The sequence below is a fragment of the Caenorhabditis briggsae genome (genome assembly GCF_000004555.2).
Source record: "Caenorhabditis briggsae complete genome, chrIII, whole genome shotgun sequence".
NCBI lineage: Eukaryota > Metazoa > Nematoda > Chromadorea > Rhabditida > Rhabditidae > Caenorhabditis > Caenorhabditis briggsae.
Window position 1 is genome coordinate 10,193,102 of NC_013490.2, and position 25,601 is coordinate 10,218,702.

The 25,601-nt window shown below is 40.0% G+C and overlaps 5 protein-coding genes across 5 annotated transcripts; 2 read left to right on the forward strand and 3 right to left on the reverse strand.

The window, feature by feature from the left end:
* Positions 1 to 1,132: 1,132 nt before the first annotated feature.
* On the reverse strand, positions 1,133 to 5,146 carry Cbr-ztf-1 (the record flags this gene model as incomplete). Its single annotated transcript, XM_045244326.1, has 12 exons — positions 1,133 to 1,197; positions 1,244 to 1,489; positions 1,538 to 1,613; positions 2,482 to 2,622; positions 3,053 to 3,246; positions 3,375 to 3,455; positions 3,506 to 3,564; positions 3,918 to 4,043; positions 4,286 to 4,539; positions 4,589 to 4,673; positions 4,718 to 4,851; positions 4,898 to 5,146. 12 exons carry the CDS (start codon positions 5,144 to 5,146, stop codon positions 1,133 to 1,135), a joined length of 1,710 nt encoding a protein of 569 aa, XP_045093338.1.
* Positions 5,147 to 5,392: 246 nt separating this feature from the next.
* On the forward strand, positions 5,393 to 7,514 carry CBG06896 (the record flags this gene model as incomplete). Its single annotated transcript, XM_002642432.2, has 5 exons — positions 5,393 to 5,582; positions 5,631 to 5,719; positions 5,905 to 6,024; positions 6,091 to 6,138; positions 7,335 to 7,514. 5 exons carry the CDS (start codon positions 5,393 to 5,395, stop codon positions 7,512 to 7,514), a joined length of 627 nt encoding a protein of 208 aa, XP_002642478.2.
* Positions 7,515 to 11,135: 3,621 nt separating this feature from the next.
* Cbr-zfp-1 lies at positions 11,136 to 17,444 on the forward strand (the record flags this gene model as incomplete). The annotated part of the gene is made up of 10 exons (XM_045244327.1): positions 11,136 to 11,247; positions 11,294 to 11,552; positions 11,612 to 11,820; positions 12,411 to 12,468; positions 13,794 to 13,872; positions 14,583 to 14,634; positions 15,135 to 15,694; positions 15,744 to 16,789; positions 16,838 to 16,991; positions 17,229 to 17,444. The coding sequence occupies 10 exons, from the start codon at positions 11,136 to 11,138 to the stop codon at positions 17,442 to 17,444; spliced, it is 2,745 nt and encodes a 914-aa protein (XP_045093337.1).
* Positions 17,445 to 18,070: 626 nt separating this feature from the next.
* On the reverse strand, positions 18,071 to 19,227 carry CBG06893 (the record flags this gene model as incomplete). The annotated part of the gene is made up of 4 exons (XM_002642430.2): positions 18,071 to 18,226; positions 18,634 to 18,735; positions 18,788 to 18,883; positions 19,108 to 19,227. The coding sequence occupies 4 exons, from the start codon at positions 19,225 to 19,227 to the stop codon at positions 18,071 to 18,073; spliced, it is 474 nt and encodes a 157-aa protein (XP_002642476.2).
* A 355-nt stretch (positions 19,228 to 19,582) lies between these two features.
* Cbr-prx-19 lies at positions 19,583 to 20,942 on the reverse strand (the record flags this gene model as incomplete). The annotated part of the gene is made up of 3 exons (XM_002642429.1): positions 19,583 to 19,867; positions 20,322 to 20,799; positions 20,845 to 20,942. The coding sequence occupies 3 exons, from the start codon at positions 20,940 to 20,942 to the stop codon at positions 19,583 to 19,585; spliced, it is 861 nt and encodes a 286-aa protein (XP_002642475.1).
* Between the last annotated feature and the right edge of the window lie 4,659 nt (positions 20,943 to 25,601).

Below are 25,601 nucleotides of genomic sequence, written 5' to 3' on the forward strand. Positions count from 1 at the left end.
CGGTCGAATCTGACAAAAAAAACCTGACGGACAAACCTGACGGTCGAACCTGAAGGACGAACCTGACGGACAAACCTGACGGTCGAACCTGACGGACAAACCTGATGGTCGAACCTGACGGACAAACCTGATGGTCGAACCTGACGGACAAACCTGACGGACGAACCTGACGGACAAACCTGATGGTCGAACCTGACGGACAAACCTGACGGTCGAACCTGACGGACAAACCTGATGGTCGAACCTGACGGACAAACCTGACGGACGAACCTGACGGTCGAACCTGACGGACGGACCTGACGGTCGAACCTGACGGACAAACCAGACAGACGAACCTGACGGACAAAAAAACTCACACCTGGCCGCTAGGCCACCGGTTCCCACTTTGACTTTTCGATGCCGTTTTTCTCAATGAAGGAATTTTTTAAAAATTTTTTCGTTATTTTTATGGGATTCTGCACAAAATAAAGCAATAAAATTTTTCACCGCACGTGAGTATTTGCCGGCTAAACATGGTTCCCTTGTGAGAGAAAAATCAACAATAACCTTGAAAAACCTGAAAAAAATATGAAAAAAACTCTGAAAATCTAAAAAATCGGGTATTTTGTTCCCCCAATGCTCGTCGACATTATATTACGATAAAACAGATCTTGTATTAACCAAAATATAAAACAAAGCAGCTATGGAACGACTATAAAAATCAAGAAGAAAATTAAGAAAATCAACATATTGTCGGATTAAAAAAGTGACACCCGAAAATCTCGGAGACGGCGCGGAGGGGGCGGAGCGAAAACGGATACTGTAGATAACAAATGTATTTCTGTGAATTTAGTGGGATTTTCTGAACAAAATATTGATTTCTTGGTATGAAAATGATCGCTAGCAACTCTAGAATCTATTTTTCAGCAAAAAACTAAACTTAAACGCGAAATTAGCTCGAACGAGCCGAAATTCTGAAATATTACGTTTTTGCCGCACTTTTTCGTAGATCAAAAAAAAACAAAAGTTTTCAAATTCTCAGGTGTCACTTTTTTAATTCGACAATAGGACACCTAATTAATAACAGGCAAAATCAGTTATCACAACAAAATATAAAAACTAACAAAGTATATTTATCACATTGACGTCCTTCTCAAAAGTTGAACATCCCTTCCAGGTCATCGTCGTTGTTATCAGGATCGGGGGTTGATGGCATGACTGAAAATTTCAGATTTCTAAAAAAATCAAAACTATGTTTCCTAACCAAAATCCAATTTATCCAATTCTTCGAAAACGATATCCACCTCCTCCTGCTGATTGAGTAGCTCCGATGCGATGTCGGAAGTGCTGTTGAGAGGCTCTCGGGGTTCAGGATTACTGTAGGTCGAATCGGTTGTCACCTCTTCCTGTTTCACCACAGGAATGTCATTGTAAAGTGGCTCTTGGTAGGCTGGTGGTTGAGAAGAATAGTAGGATTGGAATTGAGTGAACTGTTGCATTGGTTGAAAGTCTGGAGGGAAATTCAAAATTTTGAATTTCAAGTTGAAGAAAATGTTACCTGGATAAGTTCCAATGAGAGGATCGTAGCCAAAAGTCACCGGTGGATAGATAATGTTTGGGTTGTCCCAGTCGAGCTGGAATAATTTGAAATTTGGATTACTGTAGTTCTGGACAATTTTCGGCGGGTTTTGCTGCGTTGGAATATCATAATCTTTAAAAAACTATTCTTCTCGTACGAAAAAATCGGAGATATGGAAGAGAAGCTGGTGGCCGTAGCCAAAGATCCCGAAACGACAACTACCGTAGACTACTGTACGTTTCAGAACCCAACGTTTCGAAACCACGAGTCGTGGTCCACGACGTTTCAGCACTTCTGCATAGTGGCTTTTGCACATCAGATATCAGGCTTTTGCATCAGGCTTTTGCACATCAGAGTATTGCTCATTTTAATTTGTTTTGATATGCATTTAATGTGCAAAAGCCACTATGCAAATTGCAGAAAATTTCTGAATCGTCGGGTTCTGAAACGTTCAGGAGTCCTACCGTAAAATTTACAACCAAAAAACTTTCATTATACTATTCCTAAGGATCATTTCAAGCTCCGCCCCTAATCTACAGTAATCCAGAAAGAGCCTCAATTCCAGTTCCTCTTGCTTGTTCCTTCCAGAATTCGTTCGTCTCGTTTCGTCAAAGCACCACCACACTTCCTGTGCCATAAAAAAATGGCATGTCGCCGTCGTCGTCAAATCGGAGAGTTTTTCCATTTCTTTTTCTCTCTCTGATCGTTTCAAGACCCGGAAAATGGAAGGGGCCTGTTCTGCTACTGCTGCCTCTCGCCCCCATCTCTCGCCGTCTGTTTCGCCCCTCGCGGCCCCCCGGGCGGCAGAGAGACACTCTCTGCATTACCCCGTCTTCTTCTTCTTTTTTTTCTTCTCCCCTTCCCGCCAACATCTATTTTTTTTTTTACAGCGTCTACTATCAATTATTTGCCTATTTTCTTACATTTTGCTGTGTTGCTGTCATCGGCGCCTCCTGAGAATAGGTATTCTGTGCTGTCAACACTTTTTTCGCCGACGATGAACTGTCATCATCATCATTTCCTCCATCATCGATTCCTCGTTTCATCGTCGCTCGAGCCGTTTTCTGAAAAAGAAATAGATGACGACACTGGTTTGGAATTTCTACATCAAGTCTAATCCGATCAGAAAGGCCGATGAGCCGCAGTTTAGAAGAGCAATGGGTGAAAGCTTCAGTCAGTTCAGCAGGATCGATTTCCTCTATTTTTGGAAGCCCAGTTGGAAATTTTTCGAACAACAAAAACTGACAAATAAGCTCTCAGAGCATATACACACGCTCATGATAAGGCTGGTTTCCTTCACATGGAAGAGCCATACTTAAAAAACCAGAATCCGGCTCGACGGCCTAGTCTTCTCCGTCCCGCCCGGGCCAGATGGGACGGAGGTTTTTTTGGAAAAATTTTGAAGTTTCCGAATTTTTTTTCCAAATTTTTGAAAAATATTTTACGGGATCGGAATTCTCGCATTTCCTATCTTTATATCAAAAACTCCCTTACAAATTCCTTAAACTTCTTGAGTCCAAACTCGGTCTGTATTAACGAATTCGATGAGCAATCGAAAATGTCCTCTTGCGATGCAGATGACGATAGTACAGCTGCGTCTGTTGGCTCCTCTTGAGCTGTCACTGTCTCACTGGTACCGCCCATCTGCTCTCGCTCTTCTTGTCGTTTGCGGAAGAAGTTCAAGCGGTCTGCAAAGTTTTTCAAAATTTTCATATAGTTAGAATTTCATCATTTTCTAGAAAAATCTATCGATCTTTTTCTAGTATATCTCTAATCCCAGTACAAATTTTCTTCGTAGTTCTAATCCCCTTCTTACTCAAAGTGAGCGCGTCTATCATCGTTCCTTCCGGCAGCTCTCCATAGTATACATCCTGTCGAATGAGCAAATTCCGGCACGCTGAAACACATTTTCTCGTCTATTTTCTTTTTTTTCCTTTGAGATCTCACCAAGTTCGCACTCTGTCTGATTGGCATGATTCCGGAAAAGTGTCGTTGTGGTGAATGCGCTGAAAATGTAATGTATAGTTGGAGGGAGAGTGGCGACGGCCGCTCAGATTGAGCCAATTTGAAATTGAAAAGAAAGGAGGCAATTTTGACGATGAGGTTTTTCATTTTGAGCTCCTTCGTGAGGAGAGAAGAGCCCAAACAAACAAAGCTCATTTCAATGTCCTTTTCCCTTTCAGGCACAATTTTTCTTTGAATTTTCTAGAGGTTTATAGGCTCTGAAACTGAAAATCTGGGCGGCGAAATATCAGTAGGTAAAAAATCAAGGATATTCTTAGGTTACGGTAGTTGTCGTAGTGGGACCTTCGGCCACAGCTCCGATTTTTTTGAACCAAAATATGAAACTAACTCTTACCGCTCACAAGCCTTGCAGGTGATCGTTCGAACGCCCTCCTGCTTATGAAATCGCATGTAGTGAACTTGAAGATCCATCGTTCCTTGTCGAATCTCTCCACAGTAAAAGCATTGTTTCGGAGCGTTGCTGGAATTTTTTTTTTCGTCAAAAACTGAATTTCTATATTGAGCTGTAAACTTTCCTCAGATTCTTTTTTGGACCCCTATGCGCCTTTAAAGGAGCATACCTGGGTTTTGGCTCATTTTAAAGCGCTAAAAACGACAAATTCAGATTTTTTAAGAAAAAAAGACGTTTTTCAAGGTTGACAATTTACCTTTAATAAAGTTATCAAAATATCAAAAAAAAAGTTCAAAAAACCAACACTATACCTGTGAAGTTCCGAATGACGAGCAGCATAATACTGATTATGAAAGTGTTGATCACATTTCGTGCACGAATACTTGTATTTTCCTCTCTTATCCTTCAAAAACCAAAACATTATATCTAAATTCTTTATCCTCACCACAGTATAATTCATGCCTGGGACCTCTTTGGTGTTTTTGATCGTTTGCTCGCGGAGCACATTTTCCCCGGGATACTTTGGCTCGGGAATTGTGACATTTTCTATCTTTTGGTGTAGTTCCTGATGAGATTTTTCAAGTAAAATTCGCTAAAAGAAGGAAAAAACTCACCAAACTCTCTCTGGAAAACTTCGGATACTTGGTCTTATCATGCATTTTCTGATGCTTCCGCCTCTCGTTTTCCGTCAGAGATATGCTAAAACCGTGTTCTCTCTGATACCAAAGATTAAATCCACTCACTGATTACATCCTGATTCCAGACACCGACTCTCCTGACGCAAATGGGATCCCCGGAGATGAGCAGTCAACGTGGCGTGCGTTTTGTACGGACGTTTACACACACAACAGAAGTAACGGCCATCGGCTAGGATGTCCTGGAAAACGAAAGAATGGTGAGTTTCAAGGAAATCTGGAGCTCACAATATTATTAAACATTTCCCGGGCATTTTTCACTACCAAAGTGTCACCGTAGTAGTGCATGGGACCACTTGACGGAGCTCGTGGCTCACAGATCAAAGGGCCACTTTTGACAACTTCTGTGGGGGCTTGAGAAGTTTCTGGCTTTGTCTCAGCCGCTGGTGGATTCAGACAGTAATACTTTTTCCCATTCTCCGATACAAGTGAGTGAGACGACGATGAGGTGTCGCTGATTTCAAACGTCTCGCTCATTGTCGATCGTCATAAGTCGAGACCTGTTTTACTGCCTGCAGATGCTACACTGTTACGTGAAAATTTCTATTGACTGGAAGTGAGATAGAGAGCAACGTATTCCTCGAAAAATGACGACTCAACAAATTCTTCTCATCTTGCTCATTCATGTTTTCAAAGCAAGTTTTGACCTCTTTTCGGGATGATAACTCAGATTTTTCTTTTCAATTTTAGATAGTTGCTCCAGTTACAGTTTTAGTTTCTGCAATGTGTGCCAAAAAAGGATCCAATGAGAAAACGACTAGAAGCGAGAAACAAGTCCATGTCCTTCAGCTCAAACCGGATTCTATTACTGCTACTAAAAAATCTGTGAAGCAACAGGCGAAAAGCTCAAAAAAAGCTGTAATGCCGAAACTAGAAAAGAAGAATCCACCGACGGTTGTTGTCGTAGCCAACCGTAATTAGCGAAATCACTGTTTAATTATTCAGATTTTTAAATTTTCAGCGGATGGACATAAATCAATCGAAGAAGCGGTTGCCGAAGGTCTTATTCTCGACCCAGCTCCGTTTAAGATTGAAGGAAATCTTGATGCGGTAGGTTTTTAATTCATTTTTCAATTAAAAAAAAAAACGAAAAAAATTGATAAATTCACATTTTTTATCGGGATTACGGTAGATGATGAAGTGTGCATAAAGTGTGTTTGCGTACTTGTGTACCGTACTCAGCCACTTTTTTCGATTTTTTTTCAACATTTTTTTTCTGAAAAAAATTTTTCCAGCGACCTCCGAAACATCCAAAGTTTGGAGACGAGCTTCAGCGTATAATCGAGAATCCGCACTCGAGTTCCAGTGAAACTTCCGTCTCCAGCTGTAGCGATGAGTGTAACGAGAGAAAGCGGGTTAGTGTGGTTTAGCCTAAATTCTTAAATTTTCTGAAATTTTTTCTGCCAAAAAACTCTTTATAGGTTGTTGTTCATCCATCCCAGTGTAAAGTTTTCGAGACCACCAATCTAGTCACTGACCCGATGAGCTCTCATTGAACTTTCTTTTCTTTTTCTCTTTTTAAAAAGAAACCCATTTCTTGACCCTTTTCTCTGCACTCTCTCTTCCTCTCATTCTGTCCAATTAAAGAAGCGAGCGAAGACGTCCAAGTTTCGGAATCCTCGCGGCGCGTCGTCTTTGTTTCTGTGCCGCCCGTTAGCTCTCTGTGCTCCGAAAAATCAATTGAAATGCTCGTCTTCTGTATTCTGGAGGTTGTTCTGTTCGTCGTCGACGAGGTGAGTGGTGTATATAAACACACGGTCAAAGGGGAAGAATTGTCAAACATTTGCGGATAGAAAGAGAGTGTGGGCGCCACTGGCGGTAATAGGAGCGACGACTGATATAGAGAAAGGAGACGCAAAGACGTGGGGTGAGGAATCATTTGAATCGGTTGGATTGTTGTACGCACCGCGCGCTTCGATTTCAAATACAAACAATTCGGGAGAGAGGGTACCGTAGTCCTTCCTTCCTTCTTCTCGCGAACTGTGATGATGTTTTGTTTACGCAGACTTTCGCCTCTCTCGACCAGACAGACAAACATATTCAAATTGTTATAGTATACTAGTTGTCGGTGAATAGAGGTAACCTTGGAAAGAAAGTGTTTTCTATTTGAATTTCCTGTTTGAAGTGCGTGGAATGAGTCAAACATAGATAGTTCTTACCAATGGCACCATTTTGAATGACAGCAATTTTTTGAAACGATCTGGCAACGAATCGGCTATAAAGTAACCCCTAGAGAGCATCGGATGGAAAAAATACGACGACAAGAATATAGAAAGAAGGGTGTTTGTGGCGATGTCGGTCGACGAGCCGATGCACGACGAGCTGCTCATCGAACACTGGCGTTTTCCGCTTTCTAAGTCTCTTCACTCTCTCTAAAATTCTCTCTTTTTTCTGTGGCCAACGGGGAACTAAAAGAAAACGCCCCGAAGGAAAGAGGAAAATTGGGAGGAAAAGAGGAGGAAGATTGTATTGAGGTGTATATGTGTGTGCTGGGAATCGGGCCGAAAGATCTAGACGGAGAAGCAGATGGTGAAAGAAAGCTGCGTCTCTTCATCTCTAAATTTCTGAATAGCCAGTCACATCGGACATGACGGTGCGAGTGCGACCCACAGCGTCGGCATACGAGCGAGATAGAACAACGAACGTAGAGGGAATAGACGGTGAGAGAAGTAGAGAGGAGAACGGTGTGAAGAGACGCAGAGAAAGAGAAGGTTGGAGAGAGAGAAAGGAGGCCTCGGCCCCTTCTTCCTCTCCGTTCTTTTCGCCTCTCTCGTGTATGCATTCAGCAGTCAGTCAGTCTGCATCTATCCATACTTACCACCACAACCAACCAACCAGCCAATAGCACAGCTGGGACACAGGAGACACGGCCAAAAGTTACACTTGTTTTTCGCCATTTTCTCCACACACTCGTTTCTCCTCTTGTTTTCCTTATTTTTCCATTTTCCCCCACACCATACAACCATCATCATCATCATCGTCGCGGTTGTCATCATCATTTTTTTGCCAGTCCCATTAGGCCCCACTCAGTTTTTCTGCCTCCTATTTCGAATCGATTCGACACCGAAAAGGTCAAGTGTCAGGTGCTCAGGCCCCTCTCTCTTGTCCTTCCCAAACCCTGTATTTTTGTCTTTTTTCCGTTTTTTCCCAGCTACAGTAGGCTTTATACTCTTTTTAGAGAATCGATTAATAGGTTTTTTAAAGACAAAAATCTGCAAAGTTTTGTCCGAATGTCTGAGGAAACTGAACATTTCGTAATTCAAAATTTTTCCGATTCGAAAAGACTGGTTTTGGCGGGAAAATCGATTTTCTTCCGGAAATTTTGAATTCTGTCACGAAATTTGCAGTTTTGAAAACTTTTTCTAGGCATCGTTATTTTCAAAAAAATCAATTTTCTGAAACAATTAGTAAGGTTGTTTTCATGAGAAAATAAAGATATATATTTTTCTATTTTTAGATGGTGGGCGGGGCTTATGTCCTTCAGCAAAATCCTTTAAAGATCATGTATTATGCTTGTCTGAGAAAAAAAAGGTTGAGACGCAGAGAAAATGTGTATGCGTCTCCACCGTTTGTGTGCTATTTAGGCTCTCCGCTTCGATATCGCTACCGTATTCAGACTGCAAAAAATACTCTCTAACCTTTTTTTTTCTCAGACAAGCATAATATTTTTCATAATTCTGGCCTAATTTTTTTCTCGATTTTCTGATAGGTTTCATTATTGTTTGTCGTATTTTTGAAGAAAAAATGTTTAAAATCAACATTTTCAAGATTTTCACCAGGAATTGATTTCTTATTCTTTCATCTTCTTTTCACCTCTCCAGCTACCGTAATCCATTACCCGTGACCTCGACTCTTTCTCTCTTCCCAGTCAACCGCTCGTAAATTTTGTTTCCCTCCCCGACATCCGAAAAGTATATCCTGATCGATCTTCTCTCTGATTTGATCTCTCCGTCCGTATCACTGTTGTCGTAGCAATCAATTTTGATTTTGAAAATTCGGACCACTCGATTTTCAAATCGGCGAGGGTGGCGACGAGACTCTACAGTTTTTTTAGGTCATGTTTGATGAGGAGGCTATCGAATAGAATAGGGAAAAAAGACAAAGAGACAGACGATTAACGTTTTTTTTTCAAAATCTACCACTCCATTTTCAATGTCTTTTGTCTTGTTTCTGTTTCTGTTTTTGGCGGGAGAATTTTTTGAAAAATCTGATTTAAATCCGAAGATTTCAACTAGGGATTTTCGGAACGAATTTCGAAAATTTCCGATTTTTTTTCGAAACTTGATCGTTTTCGGAATACGGTATTTTAAAGGCGCACACAAAAAGTTTTCTTGCGGGTCTCGAGCGGAATTACTTTTTTTGCGTTTTCGAAATCTGTTTTTGTCAATTTTTCATCAAATTTCCGAGCTTTTTTGATGAAAAAGTGTGATTTTTACTCTGAAATTCGGATTTTCAAAAATTCGGAAGATTCTGAATTTCGAATTTCCGATTTTCACTATATTCTTTTCTATTATTTTTTTTCGATTCAAATTACTTTTCTGCTGAAAATTATGAATTTTTCATCTATTTAAGGCTATTTTTTGACATAATTGTGTATGACGTGGCCTAGTTTATCGATTTTCTGCTATTTGTTCTTTTTTGAACTTTTCCGATAGACACTGTATCTCTTTTGGCTCTTTTTTGTTCTATTTTTCCATCTATTTTTCTCCTCTCTCATTCGCCCCCCACACAAGGCAAGCAGCCTTTCAAATAATTGTTTTGGAGCAGTTTTGACCGAGTGAAAGAGAAAAAAAATAGAAGAGGAGAGACCACAAAACGCAGATAGTAAGAGTAAAAAGAGCTACTGCTCTAGGGGGCGTTGTTGCTATTTGTGTGTGTTTGTGAAAGAAGAAGCAGAAACGAGAGTATGCATGCATGTGACATAGAAGAGCCGCTCGTAGAATTCTTCGTGCTTCTTCCATATTTCTCTCTTTTTCCATTCGAGGGCTGGCTCAATGCCAAGTTGTGTGTCCGCCTTCTTCTTCTTCTTCGCTCGATTGCTTCTCCTTGTGTGAGAGATGCCTACTGTAGGGAGTGTGTCTGCGTCTCTTCACTCTCTCTCACATTCAAATCGAGATGTTGGGTGACGACAACCGACGATGTCGTTATCAGTTGTATTTCTTCTCTCCTTCCCTTCTTCTTCTTCTCTTCTCATTCGCAATCTATGTGTATATTCATTCTTCTTCACGCCCATCAACGTTTTTTTGAGTTGAATTGAATTGCATTCGAATCGATCATAGTCGCCCGATAAAATAAGAATGAGAAAGGAGGAAGAAGAAGATGGAAAGGCGTTGAAATATTCTTCTTTTCTTTTTTTGAGAGCGATTTGACCTATTTTTGGTTCTGGTTTCTCGATAAGATGTATTTTTCGGTCGATTCTATTTATCAACACCATTTTTGTGATCTTCATGGATTTTTTGAGAATTTCAACTATTTTAGAGCCCTTTTCTTTAAGTTTTGTGAATTCTGTGGGAAATCAAATTTTTTCGAGTTCTCAATTGAGAACTCGAAAAAATAGAGCGCGTTTGCATTCTTTACAGTTTTTCCCGGTTTTTCCAAATATTTTCTCGCTTTGACGCTGGAATTAGATGCTTAAAATTACTTGGAATCTGGGAATTAGACGCTTAGACGTTGGTCCTTTAGACGCTGGAATAGGAATACTGTAACCTCTAGTTTCTATTATCGCTGTCTAGAAAAAAAGGCTGAGTGTGGATATTTCGTTAAATTTTGTTTAAATGCGCAAGTGCGAAAACTACCGTACTTTGAGAACATTTTACATTTCTTTTCACCATTTCCTCAATTTTCTGACAATTTTCACCGTTTTTTTTTAATGATGAAAACCATTGAAAAAAACGGTAAAAATCGTCGAAAATTTGTGAGAGAAATCCAAATTTCATATGTTCTCAATGGAGCGCGTTTGCATATACCGCTGTTTTGTCTCTTCATTTTCCGTTATTTTCTGATTTCGGGCGATTTTTTCCAGTATTTTATTTCCAAAATTAGCTCTTCTCAATCAAGTTTCTATGACAGAAGCTCATATGTTTCGAAATTAGCGAAGTTGCGGCTAATTTCGTCCGAACATTCGATTTTTCTTTGCAAGAAAACGTTTAGAAGTCGTTTTCTCTCTCCTATTTACCTTTCTTAGTTGCCCATCCTCGGAAAAATTTTCAAAATTTTCGTCGTCTCAATTTCGATTTTTTTTCTATTTGTTCAATTTGGCTCGATTCGATTCGACTCCTCAACCCCAATAAAATCGATAGTTACGATGCCGCGCGCGCCGTTTAATCTCTCTTTTTATTTCTGATTTTCACCTAATTCCTCTCTTTTTTTCAGTGTCTCTCCTCCACAAATGCACAACGTCTAACTCACAAAAACCAAAGTTATCATCATCGTTTTCGTGAGAGCGGATATTTGAAATCAGATCAAAATGACAAAAGAAATGGTCGGAGGATGCTGCGTTTGTGCAGACGATAATGGCTGGGTAGACAATCCACTGATTTACTGTGACGGAGAGAATTGTGAAGTCGCTGTACATCAAGGTGAGGGTTTTAAGGTTCCAATTCGATGTTAATATCCACTTTTCAGGATGTTACGGAATTCAAGAAGTGCCCGAAGGCGAATGGTTTTGTGCGAAATGTACGAAAGCGGCGGGGATGTTGCCAGGAAGTATAAACGACGAAACGTTTTGTTGTCAATTGTGTCCGTTTGATCATGGCGCATTGAAAAGGACGGATCGAAAAGATGGATGGGCTCATGTGATATGTGCATTGTATATCCCAGAAGTCAGATTTGGAAATGTTCATAGTATGGAACCAGTGATATTGTCCGATGTGCCTCTTGATAAGTGAGTTATTTTTCTTTTTTTTTTGAGATGGAACGTTTTAAATATTTGCGAATTTGCAGATTCCAAAAAGTCTGCTACATTTGTAAAGAAGCCGATCGACCTAATGATGCTAAAAAAGGGGCATGTATGACATGTAATATTCACAAATGCAAGAAAAGCTTCCACGTCACATGTGCACAACGACAAGGACTGCTGTGTGAAGAGGGAGCCGTTAGTAGGAATGTGAAGTATTGTGGATATTGTGAACCCCATTTGGCGATAGCGGTAAGTGGAATTTTGACATCTGCTAGCCCCCATAAGATTCTAATTACTATGGTCCCACTATAAAGAACAGGTGTAGGTAGAAATAGAAGCCTGCGTCTCTCGAAACACTGAGAATAGAAGTCTCTTTGGATATCTGCGTCTAGAGATCTCTGAACGTCCGGGAATATATTTGAAGAAGAAGAAGAAGAAGTGGTCGAAAAGGGGAGGAGAAAGGGACCCCCGCGTGCTTCCACACCATTCAGCACAAAACGAATGGATGGAGTAGAAAAGTGAAGAAGAAATAGGAGATGTGGAGATAGAGAGGGTAGACGACGAGAGATAGACGAAGAAGAAGAAGAAGAAGGAAAGGGGCCTGACTGAGTAGTGTGACAACGACAAATAGTGCTCCGGGGGGCGCGTAGTTGCGCAAAAGGAAGGATATAGATGGAGAGACGCAGACAGAGAAACGAACAAATTGGCGGTTGGGGGGCCTTGTTGCTGTGCTCCGGACACTGCTTTCTCTCTCTCTCTCATGTAACATCTAACTTTTTCTCTGTTTCTCTCTTCGTCTCTCTACAATATCATAAGCCACGGCACTGCGTCTACACACACAAGGTCTTCTTCTTCTTCATTTTTATCCGCCGCCGGGGCCCTACCGCCGTCCCCTTCTGTTGTTTGGCCTGCGTCTCGGTGTTTCTCGTCCCAGCTTCTTCTTCTTCTCCACACTTCTTTCTCTTTGTCCCTTTTTCTCTCTCTTTTCAACCCGATTGAGAGACGAAAAAGAGACACACAACACCACCATTTCCTTCTTCATTCCCTTGTGCTTCATTTCTATTTTTTTGTTGCCCTCCTTTGAAATTTTATCGTTTTCCTCCTTTTCCGCAAATTCAGAATTCAACGCCTTCTCCTGCGCCTCTTTTCCTTCTTTTCTCGCTCCCAGATTCGTTTTCTTCGCAGGTGGCATTGCTCTTTTATTTGATCAGATGCAAAAAGATTGTTTTCTCAAAAATCCATTTGGCTACAGTAATCCATCATTTCGTCACCACACTTGTCACTTTTATCAACACCATCATTCCGGTTTTATGGTGATAAAGCTTTTTTTTATCAATTCGAAGAAGTATTCCATCTTCGTCGACAGTGATATCTCCGCTGCGCCGTTCGGTCGTCTAAGTCTCTTTGTCTCTCTCGCTATCTCGTTTTCCTTTGGACTTTTAATCAATCATGTGCCTTCTTCGCACCTATTCCCCCAATTTTTTGGTCTGGTCAGAGAGAGAGAGGGAGAGTGAGACAGTTAGTGCAAAGTTGAGCGCCTCCCGATCCCCGCCGTGTCTCCCGTCGTCGTCCTCCGCAGGAATCGGATCGTCGTCATCACCTCTCCTTCCTCTTTTTTGAAAACACACACTGCGCTTGCAACTTTTCCTAGGTTTTGTCTGTTTCGATCACACTATTTCTCTCTCTTCTTCTCGCTCCCCCATCCCCAACACACAATCATCATCGTCGGAGGAAGAATAGTGTCCCCCGATATGTTTGTCTGCACGTCTCACCGCTTCTCTTCCGATCACTCACTATATCGTGTCGCTTCTCACCGTCTATCTCTATAGAGATTCTTCCATCGCGTCCCCCCGATGGATGACTGGTGAATGATCGGTGTCCTCTCCCTCCTCTGTCTCACTCTTGGCCCCCGGCCGAAGACGGCGCTGTTGCTGCTTTTGTGACTACATCGGAAGAGAGAGAAAGGGGCAGAGAGACGCAGTGAAAGAAAAAGGAAAAGGCTTTGTGTGGCTGGTGGTTGTGGAAGGGCTGTGTGTGTACGTGTCTATGCGCGTAGAGATGTGTATTATGTGTCGTCGGGGGTCTCCAAAGCATCGCACAGCAGCATCATCGAAAATGCGTAAGACTCTCTGCGTCTCACTACAATGCCGCGCAATCGCCAAGAAACACGAGACGAAGCGTGGAGAAGTAGAGGAAGAAGACCTTAACGAAATAGTTGAACATGAGAAGAGAATCCAGGGAAACAACGATCAGATGGGGAGAAGAAAAAGGGGTGGAGAAGAGGGATGGATGGTCACATACATATGCTCTCTCGTTTTCTCTCGAACCCTCTCGCTATCTAACTCTATCGTACCCAATACAACCACACAGAGTCATTCACACACACACGGGCGCGCACGGTTTTGTTGGCTGCTTGCCAATAATAACGAAATAGATAGGAGAGAAAAAAAGAGAGAACGAATACACCTATTCTCTCCTGATTTCATTTTCTTCTTCCTTGTCTCCTTCGTCTCATATCAAACTGTCTCTTCGTTATCATAGCATCTCATCTTTTATCAAAAAGGTCTAACCCTGTCGTGATCCTTTTTTGGGAAGTTCAAAACCACAACAATGGGCGGAGCTTGGAGATTTTGATGGTTTCCAAACTTTCGAATTGGGTCGCGCCCACTTTTGTAGAATTCAGAATCTAGAAGAAATTATTCAACTAGATTGTGATACCTTTTCCTGAATTTTCGAACTTTCAAATTTCAAGATTTTGATTTTTTGAGACTTTCGATTTTCAGGTTCTTCTTCCAATTTTTATTTTGAAAAGATCCTAATTCTGAAAAAACATTTTTTCGATGATTTAGATAGCTAAGCTCCGCCCATTTTCGTTTTTTTTTGAAATTGAGAACCATTTCTCGTTCTGCAATACTCTATTTTTAAAATTTTTGTGAAATTGGAATTCTGAAAGTTTTAGATTCTCCAACTCTGTTTTACTTTCGTTTTGCAAATCAGAATTTTTTCATTTTACAGTATAATAAGAATTCTGGAAACTACAAAAAACCATTTTTTGTCAAAAAATGCCGTAATCTTTCAAGATTCAATATATAAGCTCCGCCCCTTTTCCTGTCTCCAGAATGAGTAATAACGGAGAATCGCCGTTGAAATTGGGACTTTTCGCCTGTTCCTCTATCTCTCAGCTTATCTTATTTTTTGATCGAAATATTGTGTCTCATGAAGCCTCCACCAATTCTTCTTCGTTTTTCATCTACTTCATCTCTCTTTTTCCCTGAATATATGAGATGATGAAAGAAAAAGAAAGAAGAAGAACTGGGTCATTGTGAAGTCTCTCTGTCTCTCAAGTTCTGCGTCTCTTTTCTAATTCTCGTGTCTCAACTGTTTTCTCGCGTGCTTCTTCCCGATTCTTCTTCTTCTCCTCTTCTTCCTTTTCGTCTATCTCTCTGCCACTCTCTTCAGAATAGAGTACTCTCTCACCTATACCGCGCGACCAACATAAATTCGAAGCCTTTCCTCTCCTCTATTTTGACCTTTTGATATCCAAATTCTCAATCAAAATAGTTTCAGAAGACGATCCTGCGATCAAGATCATCCCAGCGTGCCCACCGATCCTTCAAAAGCTCAAAGCTCCGGAAAAGCATAAGAAGAACGCGCCCACCCCGACGGTTCTTCTCACACCACCACCTCCTCTTCCCCCGGTGCCAAAGGTGACACCTATGCTCGCCGATCCCCTACCAATTCGGCCGCCACCAAATCAAGTGAACGGAATTAGTTCAACAGTAGAAGAGAGGACTTCTGGAATCTTCGCTCCACCAACTACTTTCTCACCCCCTCTGACAACGTCCAGTAGGTCGTCAGTTGCGCCGGATCCAATAGTGGAAAAGCCCAAAAATAGTTTTTCATCGGGACCGTTGATTCCATCGACGGTACAATCCACTGCTACCACGTCTTCTGAAAAAGCAGCAATGGCAAACGGAAGTACGCTTCCATCATCGTCAGCCGAAACCACTGTTGGTAGTCATTGTTTGCAACAGTTGCATATTCAGTCAGCAGCTGCAGCCGCTGGAATCGCACCACAAAACGATCTGAATGGTTATCCAGGACCCAGGGAACTTTCTAGTTTTATGGTGAGTTTTTGAAATTTTGAATTTTTTTAATGTTTTCATCAAGTTGCAGCACGAAATACCGGCTCGAAACACGACAAGTGTCGCCAGTTTACTTCCACCAAATGCTGCAGACTTCCATTTGAATGGAAGTGGAGATGAGGAAAAGACAGTGAAAGCAGTGCTGACGGCTCCACTCGCCAAAGCGAAACGAATGCGGGATTCGAAGAATGATCATCTCGTTGATAAGACGAATAAAAGGCCCCGTGCGAACGGTGGAACGGTTGGTAAATCGGCAAGCATGCAGCGACTAATGAACCTCGTGCAACCAGTTGTATCAGAAGTCGTCACGGATTTCCAGAGAGACCGAGTAGCTGATAGGACAGCGGCAGAGCGGAGAGCAGCAGTGGCACAATCGCAACCATCAACATCGACGAATGGAGTTGTTACAGCACCACCAGTACCAAATCCAGTGGAGCCAATGTTGAATCTGACGATACCACCTCCAACTCATCAGAGCAATGGTGTCGCACCTCCGAACATCCCTCCGTCCCAGATTCCAGGACCTAGTACAAGTAATGAAGCTCCTGTGAATGGAGTCTCTCCATCACAACTGCCTCATCGCTTAAATACTACTCCGTCGTTCATGGAACAGCTTCTGGAGAGGCAATGGGATCAAGGATCGACGCTGTTCATTTCGAATGCGTCATTCGATGTGGCACAACTCATGAGTTGTCTCTTCCAGCTGAAATCTGAAAATAATCGTCTGGAAGAGAATCTAAGTGTTCTTCGAAAGCGACGAGATCATTTATTCGCGCTGAATGCACGGCTAGCAGAAGTGAATACGTTGGATTTGGCGAGAAAACGAGAAGCATCGCTTCCTGATCTTCCGTTGGTTCCCAAAACCGAAATTCACAAACAGGAGCACGTTCCAACCAGTGTCCCACTTCCAGCCAATCACAGCAGTGTTTTGTTTGAAGATGCCAAGCCACCAAAGTCACACAAGAAGGCCACCGTTCATCAAACTCCAATTGCTCATCCAGTTCCATTGACCACTTCGGCCGTTCTTCCATCAAGCACCCCAAGTGCGATGTCGAGTGCGAATATTCAAAGCGCTAGGTAAGAAAACGGGATTACGCTATCTTCTAATTGATTTTCCTTTTGCAGAGCTACACCATCAACTGCTGGAGTTCCATTGGCAGCGAACCCGATCATGACTGCCGTCACAGCAGCCAATGAACTGGCCGCATTGAGCCCGGATCGTGTTGCCAATCATACTCAAGCGATCTTGAGTATGTCCCGCTTCATGCAGCCCGGAATGGTAAGGATTTTTAGAATTCTTCAATTACCGTAAAACCTGTAGAAGAGCCCTCTTGTTGGCTCCCTTCCAAAGATATAAAAAGCTGTAAACGGATAAATTGTTTATCATGTTATCAGAAGTGTTCTGTTAGTTGATACATTTTTTATATCTTCCAAAGGAGCCATGATGAATTGGCTCAAACTTGACAAAATTGGGTGCCTTGAAACATGAAAATCTTTTTACTTCAATTGTTTCCAGGACGCCAACGTTGCTGCCCAACTCCAGATGCTCAGCACGTTACAACAAGGCATGAACCAATCGAACCTCTTCTCGAGAATGCTCACCAATCCAACGATGGCTGGGCTCGCGAGCATGCTCAACGGAGGACTCCAACAGAACGCTGTCGTTGCTCAGCAACAACAACATCCACTTCCGACGATACCATCCACATCTGCAACTCCAAATGGAAAGTAGACGTCACGTCTTCTTCTTCACGAAATTCTTATCCCCAAAAAACCTCATGAAATTGTCGAGTATCCCCTACCCCAATACCTCAAACCTCCTCAAATTTCCCTCAATATATCGGTTTATTATGATTCTTTGTTTCCCCTTTTCTCACAACACTCTTCTCATTCTCGATCCCAAACCCGGTTTTTTTTCGATTCACTCCTCCAATTGTTTCGCTTAAAATTGTACAGCCACCCCCAATATTTTTTGGCTGAAAATTTTCTTATTTTTTCCAAACGGGTCATTCAAAAATTCTCTTTGGAGTGCATTTGCACCATTTTTTCTGTCGCAATCAAGTACCATTTAATCTGTAATAAAATAATCCTCACCTCCTCATTACTTGTGCCTCATTTCAAAACATTTGTTTCTTGTTTTTCATTCACTCTCTCTCCCCAATTCTCAGTGTCTTCTTACCTCTTTTCTCTCTGATTTGCATTCGATATTTATTATTTTACACCTTGTTTCCCTTCTCTATTTTTACATATTCCATTTGATCTATTTTGAAAACCCAAAAAAATAATGAAAATGATTAAAATTAATAGTTTTTCAAACACATCAGAAGAGAAAACAATGAAAAGTACAACAAAAAAGAGTCAATTCGACTTCAAAACGAGGCGCTTCTTCGGCAACGAGTCGCCCATTCCATCGGTGTCTCGGACGCCGGCTCCATAGGTGATGATTGCGATGAAGCCCTGGTTATCTGGGGCAGTTCTGATGAGGTCTGGATGCGTTTTCAGGCGATCGTTCATCTGGAAATTCTTTTTTTAAAATTAAGTTCTGACCATTTCGAGAAATCTTCACTGCAGATTTTCGCCTTTGATTTCGATGGATTTAGTCTTATTTTAGTGGTAAATTCGAACGAATTCGATCGAATTTTTTAAAATTCCGACTATTTCGTTTCGACCGCGGTCGACCATTTTCGGAATCAAATTCGAAAAATTTCTGGATTCCAGTACGTTAAAGGCGTACGCGAATAGTTTCCTTGTGAGTATCGAGCGGAATGACTTTTGCGTTAGCGAATTTTTTTGTCAAATTTTCATCAAGATTTCGATCTTTTGTGATAGGAAGGCGAGAATTTTAAATTAAAATCGTTGAAAATTACGAAATGTTGACATTCGGTAAAATTCCGAAAATGCCTTTTTTTTGAATTGCTCACCTCTACAAGAGTCCCACGAACACCGGCTCTCACCACATGCTCCGTCCCATCTTTACACTTGAAAGTGCACAATTTTGAGTCGGTTTGAAGAATTAGGGCTCCCTTTAATTAGCATAATGAGAGAAGATAATTAATTAGGGAATTAGGGAATTACCTTCTTCCCTTTTCCAGACACTTGATTCGTTGACCGATCGGCGCCGTGCTTTTTTGTGCTTCCAAAGTCAACAGAGACGACTTCACTGTCGGGAATCTGAATTATATAATTTTTTCGTGGCGATGCCCTGCGAAGTTTTGAGCTGTGCGCCTTTAAAAGTACTGTATATTTTTTCAATTTGAAAGTTTTAAAAAAGTTGGCCGGTCATTTTTTCACAATTATTGTTTATTTGGCTAATTGCTAATTGGGCTGACAGTCAGAAAGTCTCAATTTCGACCCTAAGCATAGTGATTTTTTCCAATTTTTGCCACGTGGCTTACACTTCTCAAAACGACGACAGTGACACCACTCGGATGATGAAGATATGCAATATTATCGTAAAGTTCCGAACTCCGCCTTGAGTAGATTCGATCTGCTACTGATGCATACGAGAAGGACATCTGGAAAACTGGAAATCCAGAGAAATCTTGAAATTTTAAGAAGTAAAGAAATCTGAAATATTCTACAAGATTCGAGATTTTCAAAGTCATTGAAAAACAAAGAAAGCTTCATGAAAACCAGTGGGATGTAGAGGCGAAATATGAAGGACAATTGTAATTTTTTAAGGGGTTTTTGGCCGCAATCGAACTGGTATCTAGAATTTGGGAGGAGACAAGAAAAAGAAATGAAACATAACTGACTTAGAATGAACTGAGTTACTGGTAGGGGGAGGGGTTTATTGCTACAGTGAATATATGTATCCTACTTTTCTTTCAAAAATATTAGCAATGGAGCGCATTTACATATTCAAGAAAATCACATAATAGAACAGGCTTCGGTGGCGGCAGCAGCATCGGCGACCTTCGGAAGACCGCTTTCATCGATTTGCCATCCATCTGGGAGTGCCCCGACAAGCTCTTTTGGTGGGTAACCGTACTGTTGGAGCTCGACGAGCAATTTTCCCAATTTTTCAAAGTGTTCGACTTGTGCGGAACTTGGATTTGGTTCTTCAGCTGGTGCTGGTTCTGTCGCTGCTTCGGGAAGTCGAACTTCCACATTTTCTGGTTGATTTTCGAATTCTGTGCAGATTTTTCCGAGAACCTGGAAAAAGATTTAAAGTAGGAATACAATCATTTTGGCGTTTTGGATCAGTTTCGGAAAAATCGTCAATTTGCAATCCGGTTTCTATTTTGGACTAATTTTTTATCAGTCTCAAAAACTTTTTTTTTGAAAATCCCTATTATTTTAGTACGAAAAATTCGAGCTGTGAAAGAGAAGCTCCGAAGGTCGAAGGTCCCAAAACGACAACTACCGTAACCTTAAATATTCTTATTTTCTGTATTAATTTCTTTTCCTTTTTCTTCACTGTTTATCATCGATTTTTTTGTTATTTTTATACGGAAACATTAACCGAAAACGCCCGAAAATCGAGAAGGTTACGGTAGTTGTCTATGTGGAATTTTCGGCCACGGTCACCGACGTTTCTCTTCTAAAGCATCTATTTTTTCGTACCAGAATAATAGTGTAAAAAACTTTTTCGAAATCAGAATCTCACCTCAAATTGTTTCTCGTATCTCTCCTTGGTTTCGGCGTCCAACTCAGCTCCATGCTCCTCCATATACTTTGGATAATTATCGAAAATCTCCTTAAGTGGTGGATACATCACTTCCTTTGATGCCAACGTCTGCATGATCATACTCATGAATGGTTCCATTGGAGAATTCGGAGAGCGAAGCATATCCAATCCAGCCATGAATTCTTCTGGATTACTGGCATTTGCCACGTTCGAGGAGCACTCCATAAGCTGTTTCAACGCATCCATCATAGCCAGGGCTTCTGGATCATTCGGATCGAAATCCGGTTGTCCTTCTCCAGTTTGTGCTTCAGTTTCCGCCTTTTTCATAGCCTCTTCTTGAAGCGTAACCATTTGTTCCAGCATTTTCTGGAAGTCTTTGGCAGCCTTTTGAGCAGCTTCCTGGTCAGCCGACGCCATCAACTCATCGAGTTCGTCGTCTGTGTTTCGTGGTGCTACTCTGAAAACTTTAAACTTTAAAAATGGTTCGATTTTTAAGTCTTACTTTGGCGTCTCGTCGAAATCTCCCAAAGTTTCATCAAGAAGTGCGCTAAGCTCTTCCGTCTTTTTATCCTCGATGTTTTGGGTGGTATGGTCGGACATTTTTACCTGAAAAAAACCTTGAAAACTAATAACGCAAAAAGAGAAAAAGAAACAAAAGGAAAAGTCCGTCGGGAAAGAGGAAAAAGATGAAGAGTGAAGAGGCGGAATAGAAGAAAAAAGAAAAAGTACTACACAAATCGATAAAACACACAAAACAGAGAGTGGAACAGAGGAATTTTCTTATCTTATCAAATAAAATAGTGTTCTCGGGAGTGTTCGAGTACACTGTATTTTTTTTATATTATGATTGATTGGGGGAGAGAAAAAAGGGAAAGGATATGTGAGCGATTATAGAATAGTCAGATGACCGATTAAGACATTGGAGAAAGTCTTTTAATAATAAGAAACACAAATAATCATCAGAAAATATGAATTAAAACTTAAATTTCAGCAAATAAAATTTATATACATGTCATTTCAAAATCCGGAAAAAACCTAGAAAATTCTGGTTTTGATGAATACATTTTTGTCTAACGAATAGTTTGAATTTCAATTTACATTTATCAATAACTAGAACCTCAAACGAAACAGCGAAATGTCGGTGAAAATTTTTAAAACAAGCGAAAATCCAGATTACATCACGAAAAATCTCAAAAAATTGGGTTCGGTGGAGCGCGTTTGCGAAAGTTGTTGAGTTTTTTTAGCGGGAGTTTGAACAAAAAAATTGCTGAATAAAAGGAAAAAGCTCTTGTTAACTATGAAAAAAAGAGTTTACACTGGAACAACAAACTGATAAAACGAAAAATTGGATTTCTGAATCTATTAAATACCAGGTGATCATCCGGGACACTGCGGCGCCGGTAAAAGGTCAAAAGAATCAAACTAGAAACATTGGACTCCCTGAGAGACGATTTTTTCATCTTTCCTCCAAATCATCAATTACCAATTTTTCGTGTTTAGATGTCTCAATTAGCATAGAATACCCACAAATCTTCATAATTCCTCTACTACACGCATCAATATCTCATCCAACCATATGCTCTTCTTCTTCTATTCCCGACACCATCCAGTAGTTTGGGGCCAGCCCTCTTCAGAATCCCCATGGGTGTGTCCTTTTCGCCTTCTTCTTCCTCACTTTTTGATTTTATCTCTTGAAGGCACACACCATAGTTTTGCCATCCGTTTAACTTTTATATTTCACTCTGGTAATTGTCTCTCTCGGAAGGAGGAACGGATTGGGAAAGAGTCTTTGGACCGCCCATCTTTGCTCCATAATCCAATTTTTCAATCAGTTGCATCGAATATCCTTCTCCTTCTTCTTCTTCGTCGTGTCGTTTAATGATTGCGCAATCAAATAAGAAGAAGGACGATTCCTCTTTTCTTGTTTTCAAATTCTCACTTTCGTGATACCAAGCATAAATCTAGGCTTCAATTTGGCAAAAGTCGGTGGGAAAATAAAAAGAAAAGCGGTTTTTCACAAATTTGTCTTTTTTGGAATTCTGAAAAATTTTCAATTGCGCTTAAAACTAAGCAGTTTTTCAAAAAAGTTCGGGTTTTAAAATTTTTAAAACTTCAATTTCTGAATTTCTGAATTTCTGAATTTCTGAATTTCTGAATTTCTGAATTTCTGAATTTCTGAATTTCTGAATTTCTGAATTTCTGAATTTCTGAATTTCTGAATTTCTGAATTTCTGAATTTCTGAATTTCTGAATTTCTGAATTTCTGAATTTCTGAATTTCTGAATTTCTGAATTTCGAAATTGAAGAATTTCAGTACTTCAGAATTTCAAAAGTTCTGAATCTAAAACTTTCAGAACTTCAAAATTGAAATATTTCTGAAATTCTGAATTTCTGAATCTCTGAGTTTCTGAAGTTCTGAATTTCTGTATTTTGGAATTCAAAATTTGTTTAGTTCGACCAATTTTTTTTATATTTCAAATTTACTTCAGACTCTTTCTTGACTTTTTTGCGGAGCTAAACAATGTTTAGCTCAGTTTTCAAGATAAAACTGACAAAAGTAATCTATTATGACTCCATATAACTTTATTATTCCAAAGAACTGTTTCTCGCATCTGCAAAAACAAAAAATTAACAAAATAAACTACCCCTGACTCGAACCCTGGCCTTCAGATTATAGTGCAAAAGCGCAACCGGGTAGACCACATAGTCACTTGTAGGAGAAAAACGAAAGTTGCTTAGCATCTCGGCCTTCTGTTCCCAGTCGAAACGACGGCGTCGCGCCACAAAAAATTGTTATCAACAGTGAGAACATATGAGAGGAGGAAAAAAGAACATGATGACCATATCAAGTCTTCATCAACCCCCAATCCATCACCCATTTTCTCTCGCATCTCACATCTTTTCAAAATGTCCTTCACAAATCGGCGCCACACCTCTTTTTTATTGATGGACATATCCTGATCCTCCTCCCCAATTTGCCTCGTTTTTGCCTCCTAATCGACAACAAATTACCTATTTTCTCTTCTTCGTTTTTTGATATTCCGTTTCAGGGAATAGTTTGTCCAGTTCCGCCGGCCGAACCCCTAACTGGTTCTCTCCATTTGATCCAATTCAATTAAACATAGAGACAGATCACCGTTCCATTTTTCTCTTTTTGGTAAATCTATATTGGTAGTGAATTAGTCATTCTCGCCATTTTCTTCCTGCCTTCCTGGGGGGTCATAGTGAATGAGCAAACAACGACCAAAAACTCTTTTTTCTTCTCTTATTGCTTTCGCTTTTTCGTTTTGACACCTAAGTAGTTCCCACACTTTTCCTGCCGGATGGACAAACATTCTTTTTCTTTTTCATTTTCTTTTCTCGGTTATTCCTGAAATACACACTTTACATTTACATTTCTTCCACGTCCATATAGCTTCTGTTTTTCATTTTCATTTGTTCCCTTCGATCAGCTTCCAATTATCGCGCGATACGGTACGACAAGCTGCCACAGTTCCATCAGTGCTCGCGTGTTTTAAGCGGTTACACTTTTGCCCTTAAATATAATCACCCCAGTTCAAATCCCCTCGGTGGAATTTGCTTTTTTGCACTCTTTTTTGTTTGTTTTGAAGTATCTAGAGCTATCTAGAGCTGTTCATAGATATTTTGCCAGTCATCCTGGAACAGTTGTTCTTTTCTGTTGACCCCATTGATCCTTTACACATCTATGAAACTTTCCACATTCTATCACTGATAGGGGTGTTCAAAAAACATTTGGTTTTGAAATTTTAGGCTTTTGTTAACCTGTTTTTGAAATGACTCAGTTTTCTGATTACTCATTTTGTATCTTTGTTTTTACACTGATATTCTAAAAATTTTTATATTTTGATAATCTGAAATTTCGAAGTTCTGAAATTTTGAAATTCTGAAATCCGAAATGTTTGATGTTTTGAAATTCTGAAATTCTGAAATTTTGAAATTCTCACATTCTCACATTCTGGAATCCTGAAATTCTGATATTCCGAAGTTTCGAAATTCTGAAAGTTTTAAATTCTGAAAATTTGAAATTCTGATGTACTGAAATTCCGAATTTTCGAAGCTCTGGGATTTTCTCTGGAATTCTGAGTTTCTTAAATTCAGATAATCTGAAATTCTGAAATTTTGGAAATCTAGAATTTTTTATTCTGAGATTTTGAAATCCCGAAACTCTGAAATTCTGAGATTCTGAAATTATCAGATTCTCAGATTCTCAAATTCCAAATTTCCGATGTTCTGAAAATCTGCAATTCTGAAATTCTGGAATTCTGGAATTCTGAAATCTGAGATTCTGAGATTCACAAATTCCAAAATTCTGAAATTCTGAAATTTTGAAATTCTGAAATTCTGAAATTCTGAAATTCTGAAATTCTGAAATTCTGAAATTCTGAAATTCTGAAATTCTGAGATTCTGAAATTCTGAAATTATGACGCGTTGAATTTTGAATTTTCGAAATTTGTGAGATTCTGAAATTTTTGAAATTTGTGAGATTCTGAAATTTTTGAAATTTGTGAGATTCTTTCCAAAAATTTTGAAATCTCAGATTCCCTAACTTTTATTCCTTTTGTCTTCCCAAAAAGAAAACCAAAATTCTTCTACTTCATCATATACTTTCTCAAAAATAAGTAGCCCTCCAGGGACCATATAATATTCAGCCCTTTTTTGATTTTCGAAAAAAAGTAGAACTTCCAAAAAAAATTTTTTTGAGAGTTTTTTTGATTCCAAAGTGTTACATCCATCTTTCTCTTCCTTCAAAAACTAAAGCAATCGAAGTTGAGAAGAAGGAGAAGAAGAAGACGGACGAAAAGTGTACACTATGCATCTTTCGCCAACTATTTCTTCCCTATTTCTTGTGGAAAAAAAAGGTAAAGCATTCTGTAACAAACTTTAATATCATAAGCTATTATAGGTTTATCACCTCGTTTAACATTTCGTTTCTAAACGAATCCTGTAGTCACAAAACTTTTCTTCTGATTTTCAAGTTTCTATTTTAGGGTTATGTTTTTTTTTTGTTGGTTTTTTGGGTTTTCTACAGAAAATCTAATTTTCAATTTTTCAATTTTTGTTAACATNTGATACGTTTGGCCCAAATAACGTAAGCCCTCTAATTGAATGACTCCCGTTCCCTAACTTCCAACTTCAATCCAATATATCTCGTTTCCTTTTAAAGACATCAAAAAGTGGTCAACTGACAAAATATTACTGATATTATGGTAAACATTTTATCAGTTGGCCATTTCTTG